The sequence below is a fragment of the Chenopodium album genome, chromosome 6 (assembly GCF_948465745.1).
Source record: "Chenopodium album chromosome 6, dcCheAlbu1.1, whole genome shotgun sequence".
Taxonomy (NCBI): Eukaryota; Viridiplantae; Streptophyta; class Magnoliopsida; order Caryophyllales; family Amaranthaceae; genus Chenopodium; species Chenopodium album.
The window spans coordinates 59,404,793-59,428,100 of record NC_137839.1 but is presented as its reverse complement, the minus strand read 5'-3'; the positions used below and the strand labels follow the sequence as shown (position 1 = coordinate 59,428,100).

At 35.2% G+C, this 23,308-nt stretch overlaps 1 protein-coding gene and 1 pseudogene across 2 annotated transcripts; one reads left to right on the top strand and one right to left on the bottom strand.

The window, feature by feature from the left end:
- Window positions 1-239: 239 nt before the first annotated feature.
- Window positions 240-7,542, top strand: LOC145634944 (vacuolar protein-sorting-associated protein 37 homolog 1-like). The gene is made up of 7 exons (XM_081686266.1): window positions 240-547; window positions 1,687-1,911; window positions 5,182-5,269; window positions 5,876-5,915; window positions 6,000-6,046; window positions 6,152-6,272; window positions 7,118-7,542. The coding sequence occupies exons 1-7, from the start codon at window positions 534-536 to the stop codon at window positions 7,279-7,281; spliced, it is 699 nt and encodes a 232-aa protein (XP_081542392.1). The 5' UTR covers window positions 240-533; the 3' UTR covers window positions 7,282-7,542.
- Window positions 7,543-9,512: 1,970 nt separating this feature from the next.
- On the bottom strand, window positions 9,513-19,923 carry LOC145634943 (putative beta-1,4-xylosyltransferase IRX10; annotated as a pseudogene). The gene is made up of 8 exons (XR_014113699.1): window positions 19,465-19,923; window positions 17,869-18,015; window positions 16,146-16,210; window positions 15,170-15,239; window positions 11,450-11,665; window positions 10,196-10,339; window positions 9,982-10,116; window positions 9,513-9,895 (listed from the first exon to the last, which is right to left on the bottom strand). The product of XR_014113699.1 is annotated as a putative beta-1,4-xylosyltransferase IRX10 (transcript).
- Between the last annotated feature and the right edge of the window lie 3,385 nt (window positions 19,924-23,308).

Sequence of the window (23,308 nt, the reverse complement as noted above, 5' to 3'; positions counted from 1 at the left end):
ATTTGACAGCCTAATTAGACATTTGAAACTTTTTTTAAATACAACTAAAATAATATTTTGTACCACTAAGAGTATACTTTGTACCACTGAATTTAAAAAGACAAAATTTAAATCCCATGTGAAAATGACCAATCTATCCCTACGAGACACTTCTAAATCTCTCTCAACCATCCGGTTATATAACCTCATGTAATTGGTCTAGATATTTAATTTTTACAAAGATTATGAAATGGGTTAATACGGAGTAGTCTCTAATTAATCAAGAAGTAAAAAGGGCTAACATAATTGATTCATTGGCATTAGGCAGGAATTCAGGAATAGAACTATTAGAAGCGCGTGTTTGATTGTAGCACGCATACACAAAACACAATTACACAAATACAAATTTCAGCACATTTTCTCTCTCATCATTTCTTAATTCTCAATCAAAACACCAATTTCCTTCCTTCCTTCGTTTGATCAATCAATCAATCAATCACTTTAGGGTTTTTGCTACGCTCAATCTTGATTCAATTTATTTCAATCAATCCTCAATGTTCAGATTCTGGTGCGTATTTCTGTTAATTTGTCAATTTTCGTTTAATTAATTTTCTCATTCGATTTTTATTTCTGTAATTAATTGTAGTATCTTTCTATCGTTCTTTGTTTTTAGTACGGAGTAATTAAATGATTTTTTGACTTTGTAATTTGCAATTTGAAAATTGTCGAATTTTATGAAGATGTACTTTTCGATGCTTTGTTACTAATCAGCTCAAGAGCTATAAATTGGTGTGGAAAAACAAATTGTATGTTTATTTGGCAGAATTTGATCATAAAAATACTAAAATAGTGAGAAATTATTAAATTATGGCCGTGATAGTTCATATTAGTTTCGACAATCTATATTTGCTTCCTTTGAAATAAATGTACTACCGCCGATTTTTTTTGGGTATAATTTGAGAGATATAAAATATTCCAAAGTTGCAACTAAAAAAAATTGGAGGTAGTATATGAATACGGGTTTACACCCAAATTTGGAAAGGCGAATTGAATGAAAATTTTTGCAATCCTTGTTTGCCTAATGGGAAACAATTGAAGGTTCAAATTTGAACTAATTTGTAGGATTTATTATTAAAGGGCCCTTTTCAGCTAATAAATGGTGATAATAAATCATAAATTGAAGATTGCTTCTTTTGTTGGCTGCCAAGATTTAGTTATATTGGTAATCTGGTAAAGAAAATTAGCTTTCACAGACTATGTTTGTATAATTTTTCTTTACCCGAACAATATCACATACTAGGTTTAGCGGGATTCGCGACTTAAAGAGCTCTCTAAGTGGCCTACCCCTTCTCCTTATCTGTAAATATGGTGGATGAGAAATAAGGGAAGATATTGCTTCTTGGAGATGTTTCTCTTCTCAAAATAACTGATTTAATACTTATTTTATATGATATGAACCTTTTTTCCCCTTCTTAGTGGGCTTAAATTTTATGCAAATCAAAATTATTTAAATTCTGAATGTTAAGTTATATGCTGTTATAACATGAGAATTTATACTGAGTAAATCTTATGAGTCTCAAGCTTGTATATTTGTGTGTTATGTCAGTGGTAAATATGCCCGGGTTTACAGGTGTCAGACAGCTCAGACTACACTTTCATAGGTTCATATTACTATCTAGTCTTAGTACATTATTCTTGCCTTGACAGGGGATCTCAAGATCAGGGATCACAATCACGTCCACAACCGGCTCCGGCACAGTCATGGTATCCTCCATCTGTAATTGATTCCCCAAGTTCTTCTCGCCCCTCAACTCCTGGTAGCAATTCATCTAGCAGTTACAGTCAACCAAAGCCATTTGAAAGGCCAGAAACTAGTCCACATGTTTCACCTGCCGAAGCTGCTGGAGTAATCTCTACACTCAGGGACAAGAGGTTAGCTTCAAAATGTATTCATTGTTTCATTCAGTATCTTCTGATGTAAAACTTGCTGAAAGTTTTAGTTACCTGTTCCTCCTATGTCCTACTTCTAGTTAGGCTTTGTGGTATTCAACTTAGAAGTTAAATTGTTTTTTGCCCCAATTAAGGCATGTCTGTAAGTTTAATTCAGTAAAAAGTAGTTCAATAAAAATAAACTCAGTACAGTAAAATACATAAGATTTTAAAAAAGGAAGAGTGAAGTTCAGCTATAATAGGTTCAGCACAACTAAATTTATTTATCATAAACAATTTCAGAACGGGGAAAAACATAAGTTCATTTTAGCAATGGCATATTTAGCAAAATAAAGCTCTAAAGAACATATGCATTAGGCTTTGTTCTTTTTCCTTGCTGTAAACCTTTTTTGTCTGAATTTTCATGTATTCTCTGGAACTAATTTGAATTTATGCTTAGTGGTAAAATGAATTTGGTAGCTTTTTTCAGAGCTTATGTTTTTTAAGACTTCTTACGGGAAAAAAGAACAAGGCCATAGTCCTTTTTTTGTGGTGACGATATCGATAAGCCTAAAAATTATCACCATATCCTTGATTATGAAGCTATTGATTACTTTGAGGAAGTTGTTTACCGTGCAGTGTCTTTATTCTTTATATAACTTGCTAAATTTAGATACATGAAAGCATTTAGGCTATCTTGTAGTAGTCATGACTGTGGATTTGGCTCAAGTTTTGTGTTAACCATAATTTCATTTAGGAGTTAGAGCCTTAGAGGTCTTACTATCTTTGCCTTCGTATGACTGTAATTGGGATCGTGAAACCGAATATTTAGAGCAAAATTGCCCCTGAAGAGTAATTAATAATGCAAAAACAAATCATTTTGAGAGTGAGGGATAGCTCAAGTGGTTAGATCTTCCCTCCCGATTCCGGGAGATCCTGTAATCGATTCTCACCCCCGCCCTTGTGGCTTTCTAACCACCAAAAAAAAAAAAAAAAAAAAAATCATTTTGGATGTCTCAATTCTCTAAGACTGAAATTCTTTTTACACTATGGAAAGTTGCTTGCTAAATTGCCTCTGAAGATTAAAATGACTGTTTTACAACTTACCTATTCCATGATTTTCATATTAATACTTTTGTTTGCATCGCTAATCTACTATAGAATCTTCCAGGTTCAAATAATGAATTTTTACTACCCTTGATGTGAATTTTAAACCGCATTCAATTATTTAAGCCACTCTGCCCTTGTTGTTTATCAATCTGAAAATGCTGGCCCAATGATTGGTGCATTAGCAGATCACCAAAAGGATGGTTATGTCTCAAGACTGCTGTGCTGGATTTTCTAATGGGATTGATTCCATTGGATAGGATTATCCAAGTAAAACACTTTACTAGGATGGGTCATCCCTAAATATATGGCACATTTTACTTTTGAAGTTAAACTTTATCAACTTTGACAATTTATTTCACTCACAATGTATGGAGTAAATATGCGAATTCAGTTTACGAGATTCTTGTCAAAAGTATTTACAATAATTTATCTATTTATTTTTTTTTTTTATTTTTTTTTTTACTCCCTCCGTATTTTTTAAGTGTTACAGTTTGACCGGCACATAGTTTTAGGCAATTTAATTGACTAATAAGAGGTAAGTGGGGTAGTTGGAGTATTTAAAAATTGTAAAAGAAAGATATTAGGGTTAATAGTTTATTGAAAAGTAATGAATGTGAGAGGAGAGATATAATTAAAAAAGTAGTAGTGGGTTTGGGTGAGACCATGAGAGGAGAGAGATATAATATTTTAATGTAGTTTTTTGCCAAAAAAATTGTAACACTTATTAAAACACGGCCGGATTTGGTAAGTTTAACACTTAAAAAAAACACGGAGGGAGTATGTTGTAATGATAATAGTGATCAACATTTGAGATTAAAGTCAGTAAGATTTGACCACGTAATCACATGTCACATATGAGGAATAAAGATTCTTTCCAGAGAGTGTTTCCTTCAACTGAAACTGTTATATTTCTGCAATTCAAACCCAAATTATGTATGTGAGGGAATTGATTGAGAAAAGTGCATTTCGGGAGACATAATCTTAGGATTGGGTGACTATAGATTCTAGGGGTGTCTATTCGGTTTTCGGTTTGGATTTAGGCCAAATCCAATCTGATCCGACATAAAGTTTGGTTTTTGAGTTTTAAATCCAATCCAATCCAATCCGAATTTTGTATGAATCCAATCCGATCCAAACCGTATTAAAATTCAGTTATTTGGTTCTGATCCGAAAATCCAAATTAAAATTGCAATTTTTTAGGGATTAAAGTGATTATAAAAATAAAAATGCAATTATAAAAAGCTTACTCTTAAATACATAATTGATACAAATATAAAAAACGTAATTAATATTAATGTAATTATCATCATAATTTTACATGGTCAATATAAAGTAGCCTTATTTGTAAAAGCATGGTTTCATATTGGACTTCATGTTGGACTAAAATCATGGGTTTTTTTTTCCTTTTCTGATGCGTGGACATATACCTTTGTCCGACACAAGTACCTGAGTGCTTAATCTATGTAACATTGGGTGGGTGGCTGACCACACAAGGTTCTGGGAATGCATGAGAGAAAATAAGAAGTGGGACAAGGGAAAAGGAAGTGTAATGATGTTAATATTACATGATCTTGTTAAACTAAATATAACAATAGAAGATAGCCAAATATTACTTTGTACTTGTAAATACTACTTATAAAAATCTACTATTCCCTTCATCCCATAACATGCACATCATATTGACTTTATTATGCACACGCACTCCACTTTGACTATTTTATTTCTGCTAATATATAAACAAAAATATAAGATGTGGTTGCGTTTATTTTAATGTATTTTTTTTTCTAAACATCAACTTTACTCTTTTTTATTTTTTATTTTTTTTTACTATTAGATAACTAAAGGTGTAGATGCTCAAAGTAATTAGTATATGTAGCATAAATTGCTTAGACTAGTCCCTCACCCCCCTCCCCCCCAATAAAAAGAAGAAAGAAAGAAACTTTGGACAGTTAGAAATAGTAATACATTTGGTTTCTTTATGTATATAGGGGGCTTGAGGAAATCTTTTCTAGTTATGCTGCTCAAATAATTTGAGGTTTAAAGATATCATAAGACCTAAAATTTACTCTTATGGTGGTTGTAATATTGAACTGCCTTCCTGTCAAATGAAATTAGTTGATGATCCATTTGGCTTGACCGTAATTCTTGTCTGTCATGATGTAGTGTTGATGAGTTACGGAAGCTTTTGAATGACAAGGAGGCCTACAATCAATTCTTATTCTCTCTTGATCAAGTAAAGACTCAGAACAATGTAAGTTATCTAGGATTTTTTATTCCCTAAATTAAATTTTTGATAATTTGTTGTAGATTGCATATTATTATGTGAACCAGATGTTTGAAATAGTGAATAGAATCACATCTACCATTGTTACAAAATTTCACTTGTTGTTGTTGTTGTTGTTTTGTGATCAAGGCTTAGACGATTCACGTTTTCTATTTTTAATATATTAATGCAAGCCATTGTACCTCTCTATACCACACTTTGTTTTGCCACTCTTAGAGTCTTGACACAAGGGAAGTTATCTGGATCATGATGACATTTCAAATAAAAATTGCATTGAACCTAGTGTGATGCTGGGTTAAGTATGAAAATGAAAGAAAAATGGAACGTCTGAGCATGCGTTTGATAGCAATAAGGTGTATGTGCCACTAAATGACACTTATTTTATTATAAGATAGCTTTGTAATGTACTCAGTAAGAAGTTAGATACTGTTCTCAAATTGAAGAATGCCAATTTGGGTGAAGGTGTTTATGGATGTCCATGTTACTTACTTCCCTAAAACCCTAGAACAAGGTCTGTACATGACTATTGATATATTTCTTTCTTGTTTTTGACTTCTTTTTTTCAATTTTCAGGTTAGAGATGAATTGCAAAAGGCAACTCTGCAGCTTGCAAGTAAGTTTATTTTTTATTTTTTTGTCTGGCTATTCTCTGCTCATCTTTGTCATAACATTATTATTCTTTTTTTTTTGTTTCTAGGGGAGAATTTGGATAAGGAACCAAAGATAGTGGAACTGAGAAATCAGGTGAGGCTGACTGATGCTAATTGGAGAAATTAATGTCCTTGTGAAGTGTATTCATATAATATGCAGAAATTTTCAAACCATTCTTTGTTTATGATATTATTACAGTGCATGATCATTCGCACAAGTGAGTTAGCTGATGCTCTGGAGAAGTTAAATGATCTGGAGAGACAAAAAGAGGGTATTATGAAGTGCTATTCTACAGCATCACTTCTGCACTGCTTAAAAGGTAAATTTGAGCATAGTAGACCAATGTTTCAGCTCACTTATGGAGTCATTGTGAAAATTAGTTATACCATTTAGTGTCTGTGGAAAGTGAGGCTTCAGGATTTTACTTTGGCTATGTCTGTGTTTTTTAATGGTGCGTTGAATTGGCTGTGTGTTGAGTTATATCTATTTGAACATTTTTCTTTTCTCCTCCAATGGCTTTTAGCATTTCATTATGAACTTTGAAAGATTAATGACATTATCCTTGGGCCTGTACAAGTTTCCCCTCAGCACATACCTGCCTTGGGGTTGAGATTGGGAATAAATTTGAGTATCGACTTATTATAGCTCCACATTAGGTAATTGGATAATGAGAGTGAGTTTGTGTTTGGTAAAACATGCCAGAGGTGATGATGATTTTTATTCCTCCAGGTTTTATTGGAGAAAGTTTTATATTCCCTTTCTTGCTTGCTACTACTCCTAGGTCCTAGCACCATTCCCTTTGTAATTTAGAAGTGAACTTGGGATTAGGTTTGGTGAACCAGAGTAACAGCTGACAAAAAGAAATGATATGGTTGTGAGTGCGAGCAGAATCAAAGATAAATGGTGATGAAATATGGCAAGAAAATAATAAATGGACGCATTTTAATGTTGGGGAAATCCTCAAACCAACGGATGATGAGCACCTGAAAATCCACTATAAAAATAGGATATAGAACTATCAGTCTAAACTATTTGGGTAATAATTAGTAAAATTACAAACTCAGCATGCAAGGACAAACTTACGAAGGAATAGCTTATTAGTGGAATAGGTGAGTACCATCTCTCAATGCTTTGATTTAACTAATCCATGCTTTATCTTGGCAGAGGCAGTGAACAAAGCAGATGAGGAATCTGAGGCCCTTCATCGCCAGTTTCTTGATAAAGAGATTGAGCTGGGGGCATTTATTCAGAAATACAAGAAACTTCGTTCCGTATATCACCGTCGAGCACTTACCCATCTGGCAGCCACAGCATCTTCAGTTGGATAACTCTAATTTGCTCTCAGAATTATAGCCCATTTGAAATTTCCTTGTTTATTCTGTAGTTAGCTGGTATCGGTGCTTTGATGGACTGTAATTTGGATTGAGTAGGAAGGAGAGTGTTTGCATATTTGTTAAATTCAAAAGTATTACTTGAATTGAGAAGGGAGGATTGGAGTAGAGTGTTAGTTTGCATACTGTTAACTGAAGTACATGGGTAGTGACACTGTTTGATTAGATTTGGAAATAAATATCTTTTTCTGTATATTATTTCTAAGTGTCTGTTTCTTTTGCATTGAGCTAGGTTTTTGCCATTTTTCATTATTAAAACATGTATGGTACGAGTATTATATAAATCAAAATTGAAAAGTATTTCTGGTACTTGTGTGCAGTTTGACAGGCATTGGCTAAGAGCCCAAGAGTGCTAACTAATTATTGAAATCTAACATGTTCTGGCTTTGGCTCAAATTGGACATTTGCACTGTGGCCAGTAACTTTGTGTTTACAGAAATTGACGACCATTTGATTAGAAGTATTCTGGGCCGCTAACTTGAGTCTTCAATTATCCAAAAGGGTACACATAGAGGTATTATGTACCCCCACATAGACGACCACTTTCCTGCATTTCTATTGGTTGAAAAATTTGCTTCACTTTAGCCCATCTCAATTTTCTGAAATTTCAATTTGAAATATTTCAAAAATGAAAATTTGAATTTTACTGTATATATGGCGGTGAATGAGAGTCGGAGGAAGAAGATACCATATGGCAGGGGTGACGACAGTGCCATTTAAGGAGAGGGGGGGGGGTTCAGAGAATGGTAAGCGACAACGATGAGCAAAATTAGGGAGAGCGAGGAAGTTCAGAGAAGGGTAAGCAATGAGGGTGGACTGAATCAAAGCCAAACTATGGCGGGGGTTGAGCGGAAGATACAATGAAGTTCAGGTGGTTCACTTAGTGGGTTAAACTCATCATTTCAGCAGTAGAAACTTCAATTAATTGTTATGTTGTATGGACATCATCATCTAAATCTTAGCAAGGGTTTGTCCGTTTCATGGTCAAGCGTGTGGGGTTTCGAGGTGGGTGGTTCAGGTGGGTTTCAAGGTATGTGTTTAATGCTATGTTTGGATAATAAATTAGAAGGGAAATGGAAGGGAGGGAAATAGGAGGAAGGGGAAGGAAGGGAAAGTGGAGGAAATGATGAATTCCATTTTCCCTCCAAATCTCTCCAATTTTGAAGGATTGATCTTTATTAAAGGAGGAGGAAAAATGGATCCCTCCCTCCCCCAACATATTATCCAAACAAGGAAGTTTGTCTCCCTCCCTTTCCCTTCCCTTTCTTTCCTTCCATTTTTTGTTATCCAAACATAGCCTAAAGATCTAGGCTTTGGAAGTAGGTGAGGAAGGTGGTTAAGGTAGGTTTCCATTTATATTTATTTTAGTATCAAAATGAATTTATTAATAAAGTTTCAAGAATAAAATTAGTATCAAAGTATTTGGTGTGGTATCAAATTTATGAATATTGTAAGTTGTATGGACATCAATCATCTAAATCTTAGGAAGGGTTTAATTTGTCCGTTTGAGGTCAAACGTATAGGGTCCTTTTCATCGCTTACCAAGTAACATTGTAATCTGTTCTTAAATGCTCTAAATATTTTTCCAATTAGTTTGTTTCTTAAAGTTCTTTATACATTCATTTTACTCTTTTTTTTGGCATATCCTATTACATACCTTAATCCTTTTCAACCACAGTATATTACATTTATATATCTACCCACATATTTCATTCTTATTTTAATCACTTTTCACGCAAATAGCAATGGAGGTAGTAGTTGTTTACTTGTTTTGAGGGAGAGAATATTGTGGAAGAGATGTATGAGCTAGAGGACGAAGAAAGTTAACTCTTTTGAGGCATTCATAGGGTGAACTAGTAGGCATTTTCGTTCCTTTGGCATTTTCACAAATACTTGAAAATTTTATAAAGTTCATTAAGCAGTTAATTAGTTAATTGTTTTGAGGGGGAGTATTATTCTATTAAGTATTGTAATGATACTATATATGCTTGTAATAGTAATTTTGACGTTTACAATGATACTTCAAAGTATTATATCATTCTTCTCAAGATTCAAGAATACTATCAGTGACCCATTATAACTTACATCAGAATACTCAGCAGCATGTTGAACAGATTTTTCCCTATAACAGTATAACCTAAGGCATGGTAAATTCACACCTCTGCGTCTGCACACCAAAACTTCAAGCACTTCTCAGATATTAATCAATATCACCTTCAATAAATATTCTACAAATTACATCAGATTACATATGTAGCAGCATCCTTTTCATTCCACAAAAAGTAATATGGAACCCTATAATTTTCCACTATTCAGTAAAGTTAAGGTAAAAGCATTGGCGGTTTCCAATGAGAAAATGGTATAAAATCTCTATTTACAATGGTTCTGTTGTGCAGCCAGAATGTTTCGGCTGACTGGTGAAATTGTCTGACCTTTCGTTGAAGTTCCCAAAGAATACCATTAATAGCAGAGCATGGCTGTGATTCTGGAACATAAGCCCATAAACATCTCACCTGTCTACCACGGAAGATCATATTCTCAATCTCCTTATCTGCATCAGTATGATTCCAAGGTTCAAAGGATGTTGCAGTAAAGGAAACCTCAAGTGGAAGATTAAGCAGATTAACAAATTCTAACCTGGAATTGATTCCAAATATTCCAGGAGTTGAGGGCCTATTTGAGTTGATGGCCACTTAATTGATATTTGGGTGTAGTCCACGCATTCTGGAAAGGTAACTCTACTTGATCAGACAGCACCACCGGCACACACTCCTGTTCAACAGAATCATTCAAGATTGTTTCCAATAGTGTGGGAACATAAAAAGAGGAGGGAGAGAGGGCAGAGAGAAACCACAAAAAAAGACTCGTAGAAGCGAAGGGTCCATGAGGATTCTCCACGGGGAGCTAGGCAGAATTTTGCATTGCGGAGATGTTCAAAGTACTCTTTCCTTCCTAGTTTGTTAGGGCCACTCAGCTTCAACTCTGGAGATTCCAACTGTACATATAATCAATTTACATAAATTTGTAGCTATAATATATCCGAACCCTATGCAAATAAGAAATATTCAAGTAAAAATTGAACAACGAAGTTCCATCATCAATAATGCACTAAAGCGAATTAACTGTCAGGCAAATACAGATGACACTTGATAATGTCACTCCTATGGTCAATGAATAATAAGTGACTAGTGCATATAGGAAGGGTATCTTTGATCATAGAAAACTTGCTGAACCACATGTAGGGAACAGAAAAATGCTTGAACATTTAAATAGCTACCATAGGACTGACTTGTATCTTTCGCCTTAAGAAATCCACCATTTCCAATTGAATGATGCAAATACATCAAATGCTAGTGTAGATAAAAATAAAATGTTATAAATCAGCCAAGCAGAAAGCTTTGGATCTAAATCTACATTCATACATCACCGCTCTCAAATCCCAACTGAAAGTAATAAACACAAACCTAGAAAAGAAGTTCACAAGAGCTTTTTTCACAGATAGGAAGTTAAAGCAATACCAAGTAATATTGAAACTTTTAAAGCAATTTCAAGTAATCTTAAAAATAGAAAAAAAGGCAGATCATGCAATGTCCATCTTTCAATAGCTAAGGGACTTTTATATCAATAATAGTATGCTTCTGCACAGATCATTCAAATCATGTAGCAGTAACTTCTACTTAATAGACAGGCAAGCCAACAGCTTCTTCAAGATACACGTAATCTGATGATACTACATCCCAATACACAATTGTTGAAACAATAGGAGTTTCATGCATCCCAATACACATCTTTAACCATTAATAAACAAATTCAATTAGCTGTAAGTTAAATAATTTTAAGATAATGATTTTTTGAAAGTATACATTAGTACATATAGTTTAACACAAAAATAACAAGACTTTACATGACTTGTTATGTCAAAGTTACATGTATGGTCAAAGGGTAGTGACTAGTGAGTGAGTAGTACGGAAACTCAATTGTTGCAATAATCAAAGAGCATGGGAAGTATAAGATTTCACCAAGGTTATCTAGAAGAATAAAGTACCAGGTGCAAACAAACAGCATACATCACAAGAAATAAACACAAACTGCCGAACAGACATACCTTGTCAGGGAATTTCTTTGCGAGCTCAATTAATTGAAGACGACCAATCTTCCCTTGTGCCCTACCTAAAAAGTTCGCCAAGAACTTTCGCTTTGACAGTGGCAAAGGCTGGACTATAGAAGCTCCATTTGTCATCCCATCATCAATATTCCCAGGGATGATTATATCCTTCCATGTGTTAAAGGCACTTGTATCTCGTTTATCAGTACGATCACCCTAAGTAGCCATTATGAAATATAAAAAATGTTTACATAACATGGTGCAGTTGCAAATCGAGAGCCTAAGTTACTTAGACAAGGGTATGAGTGTCGGATGCTAGTACAATAGTACATATCTGCATGTGTGGCATGTATATTTGGACACGGATGCGGGAACACAGCATAAGTGGTAGAAGGTTATTTCACATGAGCTTTAATGTACAAATACATACTTTCCCCGTTTCATATTAGTTGACACGTTTAGACTTTTGACTCTACTCACAATCTCTATTTTGACCAGGTTTTGTGATTTACAAATTAAAAAAATATAGTCATGTGGGATGTTAGATTCCTCTCAATGTCTATTTTCTTAATATCAAAATTTTCAGTTTTTATTTATTGATAATTAGAGATATTGATATATATTACGTGATAAATGAAACAAGTCAACTAATGACGAACGGAAGAAGTATACACATATTTTAGGCATTGACTGGTAATTCATGTTAAAATGTTTCTTGAAGCCTGTTTGTGAGCACAAATCATAAATATTCAGATATTCTTCATCTCCTTCCTTATGTTTAAACATTTTCTTATACAATTATGTAGTTTACGATAGTTGAAGTGTTTTGGTGTGCATTCAAGTGTCGGTAAGGATTCTATACCCATGTTGGAGTGTCAAGTGTCCAACACGGCAAAACGGGTACAGAACACAAAATGAAGAATCAAAATAACTTGCAAAAGTTCTATAAAGTTCAAAAAGCAGCTTCATGGCTCTAGACTTCATTATGGGTTGCTTTCAGTTTCTGATCTGAGTTAACTCTTTTGTTTGCAGCACCTACCTAGCACCATTTTGCTTGATTTGCAACTGTTTTTTGGGTAGCACTATGTTTTGTGAAGTATAAAGCGGAAAGAATCTTAGATACAGATAGGTTGCTTAATGGAGCTTGTTGAGTATGTTCCTTGCATGGGAATGCATAATTTCGCTTGATTATCTCCTATTGCAAGCTTCAAGCATTCATCTTTGTTCAACTAGCATAAGTTTAATTTTATGCCTATTTTACTCAGAATTTGGTTTTGGTTAGACCTAGGGGTGTTAAAGAGCCGAGCCTGCTCGTGAACTGTTCGATGCTCGGCTCGGTCAAAGCTCGGTTAAAGCTCGGCTCGATATCTTAACAAGCCAAGCCTAAGCCACCCATGGCTTGGCTCGAAAGCTCGTGAACAAGCTCGAATATTTTTTTATACATAAATAATTTTTTATAAGTTTAGCTAAATTAAATTATGGAGTATTAATTACTTTGTAAAAACTACATTATGGGGTCAATTGTCTTATTTGGACTTTTCCTAAATTGGGCCCAATTCCCTTATTGAGTTACCGGTGAATGCATACACCACTTAGAACAAAACACCAACTCTAAAACCCTAGCCTCTTTCCACCTTTGCATCTCCCATCTGAAATTCTGAATCCCCCCTTTCTGCTACAATGAACGAGACTTCGGTCGAAGATAGCGGTGGTAGAATGCTCTGAATCGCCAAAAACCGACCACCACTTCTATTCTTCTAGGTAATTACAGGTTTTTCGATCTAATTTTTTTCATTTTTTGTTTTGCAATGATTAAATTTTGATATAATTACAAGATCTGCAATCCACCTAACATGCATATTTTGATAGAATTAATATGATTGTGGGTGTATGCAGGCTGGAAAAGGGAATATTTGATGAAAACAAGCATATGTGATACCAGACTCAACAACTTATGAACGAGCCCCGAGCCGAGCTCATGTTTCAGGGTTTCGAGCCGAGCCTAAGCTCACCGAAGTCGAGCTCGAGCCGAGCCTAGAGAAGCTCGGTCTCGGCTCGTTAACACCCCTAGACTTAGACCACTGAAAGGATTGTTCCAACGTGAGTAGATGAAGGGTCGCTTAGGATTTTTTTACATGAAAGTTCTTTGTTCTTATATTCACCCACAAAATAGGCTGTGTACCAGCTCTTCTCTTTAGGATTAAAATTTGTTTTGGTCTAGATTTTTCGACACTTCTTTAGATAATATGAGACCCTAGCACAAAAGCTACATTAGAACTATTGTTATTTAAGTTTGATTTAGGTTAGGAGTCATATTTTTCCAGGATATTAGGAATGTATGCATATCAACAACAATAAATGTCATATCAGGAAATCAAATCAAACAATTCCTTTACAAGTTTGCATTGTGTGGTTGTCGGTTTTAATTATCTATCACAGAGTTCTAGTAGATTGGGGTGCAATTGGAAAACCACAGGTATGAGGTATGACTTATGGGATTCCACTTTCAAAAAAAACCAAACAAACATTATAATGATTCTAACTCCATCCTAGTCCATTCCAAAGTTCAACCAAACACACCCGTTATTCAATAGACTAACCATCCACTAGTTCAGGTTATTAGGCTAGTGATTTGCTTTGATAAGAGGGTGCGATACAGTTACAAGCATGATTTTTCCAGCAAGGACACATTGTTTAAAATAACAACCATTAATGCATTGGAAGGTAAATGAATCACAAACTAGTAATGTATCTAGCTTCGGCATTCTTACTCGATGTCTCCAAATTAATAGTGTGTTTGGATTGAAGGAAATATAGGAAAAGGAAGGGAAGGGAAAAGGAGAGATGGGGTATCCTTCATTTGGATAACAAATGATGAAGGAAGGAAATTGGAGGGAAGAGAAATAAAGAGATTAAATTGTAAGAAATTGATCCCTCAATTGAGTGATTTGGAAGGAAAACTCACCATTCTTCCTTCCCCTCCCTTTCTCTCCCCTCCCCCCCCCCCCCCCTTTCCTTCCCCTTTCTTTATCCAAACATACCGTAAAGGATCTTTATGTTTTTCTAGCTGAGATACTTCTTGATTTTGAAAACTGGGGTCATCATGGATTTTGGTTCCCTTGCACTTTGATATGGATGCATGAGTGGTTTGGTTATAATATATACTTTGGGATTTAAGATGCATCTGACTTTAGGTTTAAAACTTAAGACAATTCATATACAAACAATAACAAACAGTTCAACATCAAACTTAACATTAAGATCATTCTTCTGATGATGACTCTGGAAAGTAGGTTCCTGCCTAGGGTAGGGTGGGCAAAAGGACAGAGGCAAATTTTAAATAAAAGATTCACACTTTATTTTTTCACCGTTATAAGTGTTTTAAGGAAAGCTGAGCATGTGCAGGTTGTACACATCTCACAAAATGAACAGAAAACAAGTCTTCTACAGATCTTTAAGAAAAACCAGCCTTTGATTTACTAAGGGCCTATTCACTTCAGCTTAATTTCAGTTCAGCTCCAATCAGTTCAGTTCCTAATTTCCTTCTCTCATAAAATATTCATTTCAGCTCTATTCTGTTCAGTTCAGTTCCGTTCAGTTCCAATCAATTCAGCTCAGTAAATGTGAACATGCTTTAATTAGTTTGAAACCTCTAATTTACAACATAAGTTCAAATCAAAATTATGAGATTTCAATTTCAGGACAAACTTATGAAGATACCTCAGGAGTAAGAATGATTGATCGATTCAAAAATGTAGCCCACGACTTGAACAAATGAGCACCGGCACCACTACACACGGGAAAGGTATAATTAAAACAAATAATGTAAAACTAGCATTCGGGGACACATTCTACTAGCACAACACACAAAGAACATATATTCAGCAACAAATAATTCATGAACATTACAGCATGACAAGATGCAACACAAATATGAATAACTTCGTGAACATTGCACGTCATCTAGTAACTTCATGAACATTGTACGTCATCTAGTAACACCATATACAGACATGATATCATTCCTATACTAAAACAATAATCTTAGACACCTTGTTTGGATGCAGGTCCAGGTTAAGCAATGGCATTAGCTTAATCAAACGGCAACGTAGATAGACGAACTCACATACCAAGTCAACCAACAAAGCAACAAATGCCATTATAACACACTACTATCTCTAGATATTATTACACTCATAGAGAAGGGTCTAGCTTATTCATGGATACAACAAATTACAAGTCTACAAAGCCAAAGAGAAGCAGACATGAAATTTAACACAAGTGAAAATCAAGGTCATTATCGCAGACATTTTTTACCATGTACCTACCAGGCTACTTTGTAGCATTTTTCTAGAAAATGTTTCTAACTGGACTCCAAAAGGAACAACATAAGCCCGAGGTAATTAAAAAAAAGAGAGAGAGCTAGGTCTTAGGAGAGAGAGTGCAGAGAGGCTGGATAAAAGTGCTCATGACATTGAAGCATTAGTGTAATGCAAGTCAAGTCAATTAAAGAAAATCAGAATATCAAATTATAACTGGGTTCTACTGTATATATGATAATGTTTCTAACATTGACTAAACACACTTGAGTACGCATGAAAATGCATAAATAATTAAATAGCTAAGTAAAATCATCTTTCATTCTTCATTACAAAACAACCTTTCAATACATAAATTCCTTTACATAACAGCATACCTTGGGAAGACAAATATGTGGTTACGGCCACCAGAGAGCCTGAAGTATGGCATCTCACTTAGTACCTAAAAGAAAATTGCAAACTTCAATGAAAACACAATCAGGAATAATTTTCAAAAAGAAGAAGAAAACTATATTGCACTGAGGAAGATGAAACCTAAGAAGGCGGTTGGCCCTGATGGGGTACCGATAGAGGTGTGGAGGTGTTTGGGTAAGATTGGTATTGATTGGTTAACAAACCTTTTCAACAAGATATGGACGGCTACAAGGATCCCACAAGATTGGAGGAAGAGCACCTTGGTCCCGGTTTATAAAAACAAAGGAGACGCTCAAGATTGTTCTAACTATCGAGGAATTAAGCTTATGAGCCATACTATGAAGTTGTGGGAAAGGGTGATTGAACAAAGTTTGAGGGCATGCACAAGCATTTCAGATAACCAATTTGGTTTTATGCCTGGGAGATCTACTATGGAGGCAATCCATTTGATAAGACAAATGATGGAGTTTTATAGGGTAAAGAAGAAAGATCTTCATATGGTCTTTATTGATTTAGAGAAGGCATATGACAAGGTGCCAAGAGAGATACTTTGGTGGGCAATGTTGAAGAAAGGTATCCCACGAAGGTATGTAGACCTAGTTAAGGATATGTATCGGGATGTGTCAACAAATGTGAGGACATGCGGAGGGTTGACAAAAGATTTCCCTATTACAATCGGATTGCATCAAGGGTCTGCATTAAGCCCTTTTCTTTTTGCAACGGTTCTAGATGAATTAACTAGACCAATTCAAGATGAGGTTCCATGGTGTATGCTGTTCGCAGATGATATCGTTTTGGTGGATGAGACTAAGGATGGGGTTAATGTCAAGTTGGAGCAATGGAGGCAAAGGTTGGAATCTAGAGGGTTTAAGCTAAGTCGGAGTAAGACTGAATATTTGGTATGTCGTTTTGGCACTCAGAGGGGGACAAGCAATGAAGTGGTGAGTTTGGATGGAAAGGATTTGACCATGAGTGAATGTTTTAAGTACCTAGGGTCGATCATCCAGAAGAATGGTGACATTGATCAAGACGTGACCCACAGGATTAAGTCAGGGTGGCTTAAATGGAGAGCGGCCACGGGAGTGTTATGCGACCGCAGCATTCCCTTAAAGTTGAAGGGAAAATTCTACAGGACTGCCATAAGACCAGTGTTGCTCTATGGTACAGAATGTTGGGCTTCTAAGAAAGAGCATATTAAAAAGATGGAGGTTACGGAAATGCGCATGTTAAGGTGGATGTGTGGAAACACTTTAAGAGATAGAATCAGAAATGAGGTTATTCGCAAGAAAGTAGGTGTGGCGGGCATTGTAGATAAATTAAGGGAAAATCGGCTGCGTTGGTTTGGACATGTAAGACGGAGACCCGAGGGTGCACCGGTGCGAAGAGTGGAAGAGTGGGACCATGGAGGGATTAAACGAGGAAGAGGGAGACCAAAGATGACTTGGTTGGAAGGAGTGAGGAAGGATATGAAGTGCATGGATTTACGTGAGGATGAAGTTTTGGATCGTAAGGGATGGAGGAGAAAGATTTATGTTGATGACTACACGGAATAATCAAATTTGGTTCATGTTAGCCGACCCCACTTTTGGGATTAAGGCTTTGATTGATTGAAGAAGAAAACTATATTGACATACAGATTAGAAAATGAAAGCGCCACTGTGAAGAGTGCAGGAAAAAGGTTCTTACCTTGACATATGTACTGTTAATCTCCTTGTCATTTAGACCTCCCATCATCCGAACACATTTTGCATAAGCTGGAACAAAAAAAAGATCTGCCTCCTCTTTATTCATGGTCCGGAACTTGGACTTCATAAACAACTTATGTATTTTGACCTACATTTAGAAGGCAAAAATAATGACAAGCAGAATCACATAATGGAAAATAACAAACCAAATTTATAACTTTTTAGCTAGAACAGGTTTGGACATTGGCCAATATATGGAACATATACGAGGCAGCAAGACAACAGTGTTTGTCTAGAGAGAGACGATGGAAGCGTCCTTAACATCAGACCTTTGCACTTTGAACTTTAAAATGTATAACCTTTGATTAATAACCCTTGCTAACCTTTAACAAGCTATTTTAGTCTGACTCTTCATCCAACATCTGGTACAAGTGTCTTACCATCGATACTCAAACAGAATGCAATATTCTAGTACTCAAAATTTCATCTAAATTACATGAACATCCTTGTGAAAAAAAATCAAAATCCTTAATTGAATCCTTGAAACTACAAATATATTCGATACATCTTTAACATTATCAGGTAATCAGGAACCCATCATTAATTATTGCAAGCCTTACATAACTTAAATCAAACAGACTTTTCTCCTAATCTTTGCATTGGTGACAATACATAACACCGTCTATAGTTTCCAGTGATACATAGTTTCTGACATATAATAATCACCATTGTTCAAGGTAAAAAAAGGAGCATTCCTAGGTTTTTTTGGTTTATGCCAGTTCAAAGAGTAATAGAACTACACATTTTCCAACCTCACATTCTAAATTAATCACAACTTTTTACTCAACGTCCTGTTTGAATGAAGGAAATAAATTACCCAATATGGCAATAAACTATGCAAAATTCTACAAGGAAAACACTTTCAACATATTTTTCTACATTGATTAAATTTTAACTTAGTTCCACAGTCCCCACACTTCTCCAAAAACTAATACAACTCAAATGATCTTCATCGCAACACAATTCCCATTTGGTAAGTGGTAGTAAATAGTGGTAATGAGCATACATTAGCATCAATATTCATTCCATTCACAATATAATTTGACCCCAAATAATCTTTTTTCTTTGCAAACTTTCATTACCACTTGGGGTGTAGTATTGGGTGGCAATGAACATTTCTGAAGCATAACACACATTTCGTAATGCGATTGCATTAGTACAATATCACAATTCTTGTCAAATTACACTTAAACTCATTCTCATTACTCTATTTAAACCCAATCACAAAACCAACAATTACCCACCATTTTCATCAGCAAAAATTCTAATAATCAATTACAATAATAACATTTTGCAACAACATAAATTGAACAATAACATTTAATAATAACTAATTCAAAAAAAAAAAAAAAAAAAAAAAAAAAAAAAAAAAAGATAAAAGAAAAAATGGAATTTAAACTCAATCACAAAACCAAACATTACCCACTATGTTTAAACACCAAAAATTCAAACCATCAATTCCACTAATGCATTTGCAACAACATAAATTGAACAATAACATTTAATAATAATTATTTCAAAAAAAGAGTATAATAACCTGAGTGCCCCATTGGCCTTTAACACACGCATCAGGAGAAATATTACCATCACGACCGTACATCAAAAGCTTCAACCCATGAATCTCATTCTCATCATAGACATAGATCTTGAGATTAAGGTGGGACCCATAACCTGGTTCAGGCCAAGAGAATGGACGGTTAGGATTGAAGCTGATGGAAGTGGGTTTGGTGGGGTGCGAAGCAGGGGATTGGAGCTCAGGGTTGAAGGATTGATCGAAGAGACGAGTGAGGAAGAAGGTGGTTGCAACAAGGGCTAAGGCACCAATCTGGTGAGTGCGAGTACAGGGTGTTGGTTGATGAAATGGCCTTGATTTGCTGCTTGTTAAGCTTCCCATCTCATTGAAATCTTGGTTTTTGAGGGGGGTTTGAGTGTGAAAGTTGGTTACCCCAAGTGAGAGAGTGCTTCATGAGATCATGCCGAAGTGGTACATCATTCCAATCTCAAGTAGAGACTGGAGCTATGAAAGTTAAAACTGAGTATGACCCGATTCGAGAACCCGACACGAACTGCTACTTGGTGCGACCTGATTTTGCGATTTGTACACGAGTAACGGATGAGATTTTAGGCCCTGTTTTGTTCACCTTATTTCCACTTATTTCAGGGTTAATAAATTCGGATAAGTATTAATAAGTTTAGATAAGATAAATTTAGGAAAAATAAGTTCAGATAAGTTGTGATAAGGGTTAATCAGGGATGTCAAGTTTAATTTATAACTAAAATAAGTTCTTTTTTTTTTTTTTTGAAAAAAGTCCTTAAGGACACTAAATTTCATTAATATAAGCCATACGACATCTACAATTGACAATGAACGATAATGAAACGAATTTAACAAAATCAAACAAGAATTAATTGGGGAAGGGCTAAGAATTTAAATACATAAATATAACAATTCGGCATATTCTCGATTCGTTGTCTCGTACAACTTTTTGAGTGGATCCGTCGTCGCTTCGCAATTTTGTGAGAAAGTAAATTCTTGTACTGATTCCGTAACCCGAATCCGAGCCACAATCAATAGTAGCCCCGCACAACCGGAGACCAAATTAAGCACAAATAAAACCTTGTCTTTCGAAGGAGATCGAAAAAACCTTGTCTTTCGAAGGAGATAAACCCTTTCTTTCGAGAGAGACATTATTATAACCTAATATAAAAGGCTTAAAAGAAAATAAAAATTGGGGCTTTCCACCGGTGAAATCCGATGGAAGCCCCTTTAAAATTGACAATGGAGACTAGGTTAGGAGAGAGAAGAGAGAAAAGGAGGCTAGGGTTTTTTTTTTTTTCTACGATATAACTAAAATAAGTTCTAATAAGGGTTAATAGGATCAGATAAGTTCAGATAAGTAAAAATCCGGTGAATAGAACACACCCTTAATATACTACGTAGATACTCCCTCCTTATTTAATTAATTGCTCCATATTTTTGGATAAAGACTTTAAGGAAATAAAATAAAAGGATAAATTTATGATTGAAGTGGGATAGGTGGAAGAATTAAAAAAATCTGAAAAACCAAAAGTGAGCATAAGCGGGGAGGAGACAGTATATGAAAAATATTAAAATATGATATTACGAGAATAGGAGATCACTAGTGGGTGAAAAATTATTAAAATATTAGTAAAATTTTCAGAAAAAAAGAAATTGAGCAATGACAGGGTAAAGTTGTATCCCCTAATCAAAAGTAATTACCTAAATCACTAACTAAGGTAGATAGGGAAGTAGGGTCGAACTCCACAGGGAAACAGGTCTTTTTAATTCTAATTAATTAATATAATCTAAATTATCTAAGTAACCAATATTTTGAATGTGAATTCTATACTACGAAGAATGAGTTTAGGGAGAAAAGAATCAATAATAAGGAAACCTAGGGTCACAGGTTCACCAATAATTAATATTCCGGGATAGAACGAAGTAATTAATAATTAACAATGCATAGATAATATGATTAACAGGCTCTCGCAATTTATTAACCAACATAGATCTAACAGGCTCTCGCAATTTATTAGACCTAAGTTCCTATTAAAAATAGCCTTTAATATTAAATCAACATCTGCTCGATTCATCAATTTAATATTGCTAAACATTCACAATCAAATTACATCTGCTCGATTCATAATCTAATTGCAAAGAATTAAAACATCAATAGGAAATTATCATGCAGTATCAATAATCAATAATAACAAACTATCCCTTCATATTAATTATGGATCCCCATAAACCCTAGAATTAAACTACTCACTAATCATCATAACTAATCCAATCAAATAAATAATTAAAAACATAAACAAGAAAATAATTAAAATAGCTGAAATTAAAAAGGGAAGAAATTGTACCAAACTAAATCTGGAATTAATGAAGGAATTAAGAACAAGAGTTAGAGAGAATTTAAGAGAGAGAAAAATACTAAGTAGAGAGAGAAAGTCTAAGAGAAAGAAGGTAAGTAAATAATCCGTACAAAACGTATATATACTTCCCCTAAAACAAGAATTAACTAAACTAAATCAGACACTAGGAAAAACACGCGCCTGATCGGGCGAAGGGGAGCCCGATCGGGCCCGCCTTTTTTTCTATGCCCAGTCTAAAGTGCCGCGCCCGATCGAGCTCACGCTCACCCGATCGGGCGCGCCTTTCTTGATAGCCTTCATGCGCGCAACCGCCCGATCGGGCGTATGCTTTCCCGATCGGGCCCGGTCTTCATCTTCAAGGCTTGGACTTCGATTGGGCTAGATTTCTCGGCCCAATCCATATTTCCTCTCGGGTCTCGAATACATGGTCCAATTGCCTCGTGATCCAAATAACCGAGCCCTTAATCACCGGCTCGATGGCTCTAGCCAGCCTTGGGCTCCAAAAGTGGTCGTGTTCCTCCAATGCTCGTAGTCGCTTCATAAAAATCCCGGGAAAATGCTCCAAAGGTGCAATTCCCTGCAAAACTTAACCAAAACTACGAAAACACTAGAAAACACATATTAGTAATAAAAGTGGCCCTAAAGGGCCAAAAACACTACTAATTATGACCGAGGGACGGGGGTAAAACACTATATAAAATAGACATATCAAACTCCCCCAAGCCAAACCTTTGCTTGTCCCTAAGCAAAGAGCTCATCAATGAACATATAAAACATACTTCACCCCAATAAACAAATCAAAAACCAACGATTCAAGGTAAAATTAAACAAACATGCTTCAACATCAATCAATCTTATTCATCTAATCACCCTTCCTCCCCAACAATTGTCAAGTAGAGCAAACCACAAGAGCATATAGAATACAAGACTAGTGCTCACACACTCGACTCTCATTTATGTGGCGAGTAAAGAATGTACTCGATCGCTCTCCACCCAACCCCTTTAATGTGAACAATTCCCTACCAACTCACACTCTCGTGTGTATAAAAACATTGAACGCTCATCCTACTAGTCGACTCGAAATATGTCAAGTCATAACTTGCATTGAAAAACAACACTTTCACGTTCATACAACTCTATGCACAAAAGTCGGAAGGTCTTTAAAGCTTGTAATGTAAGGCTAGGGTAAAGGGTAGGATAAATTTGGAAAAAATGTAAGAGTAAAGCCATGCTTAAGGGAGCCAAATCCTAATAAAACCAAGGTCAAAAATAAATAATGACCAACAAATCTCCAACATACTCAAGTCCACCAAAAATTCACCAAACACAACTCCAACAATATCAAATAATTTCCAACACTTACAATTTCACTCCTAAAATATAATAATGTAAAACTTGAGTGAATAAACAAACTTTACTAACAAACATGAAATTTTTCATGAAACTCAACTTCTAAATTTTTTTTTTATCAACCTCCAACTAGA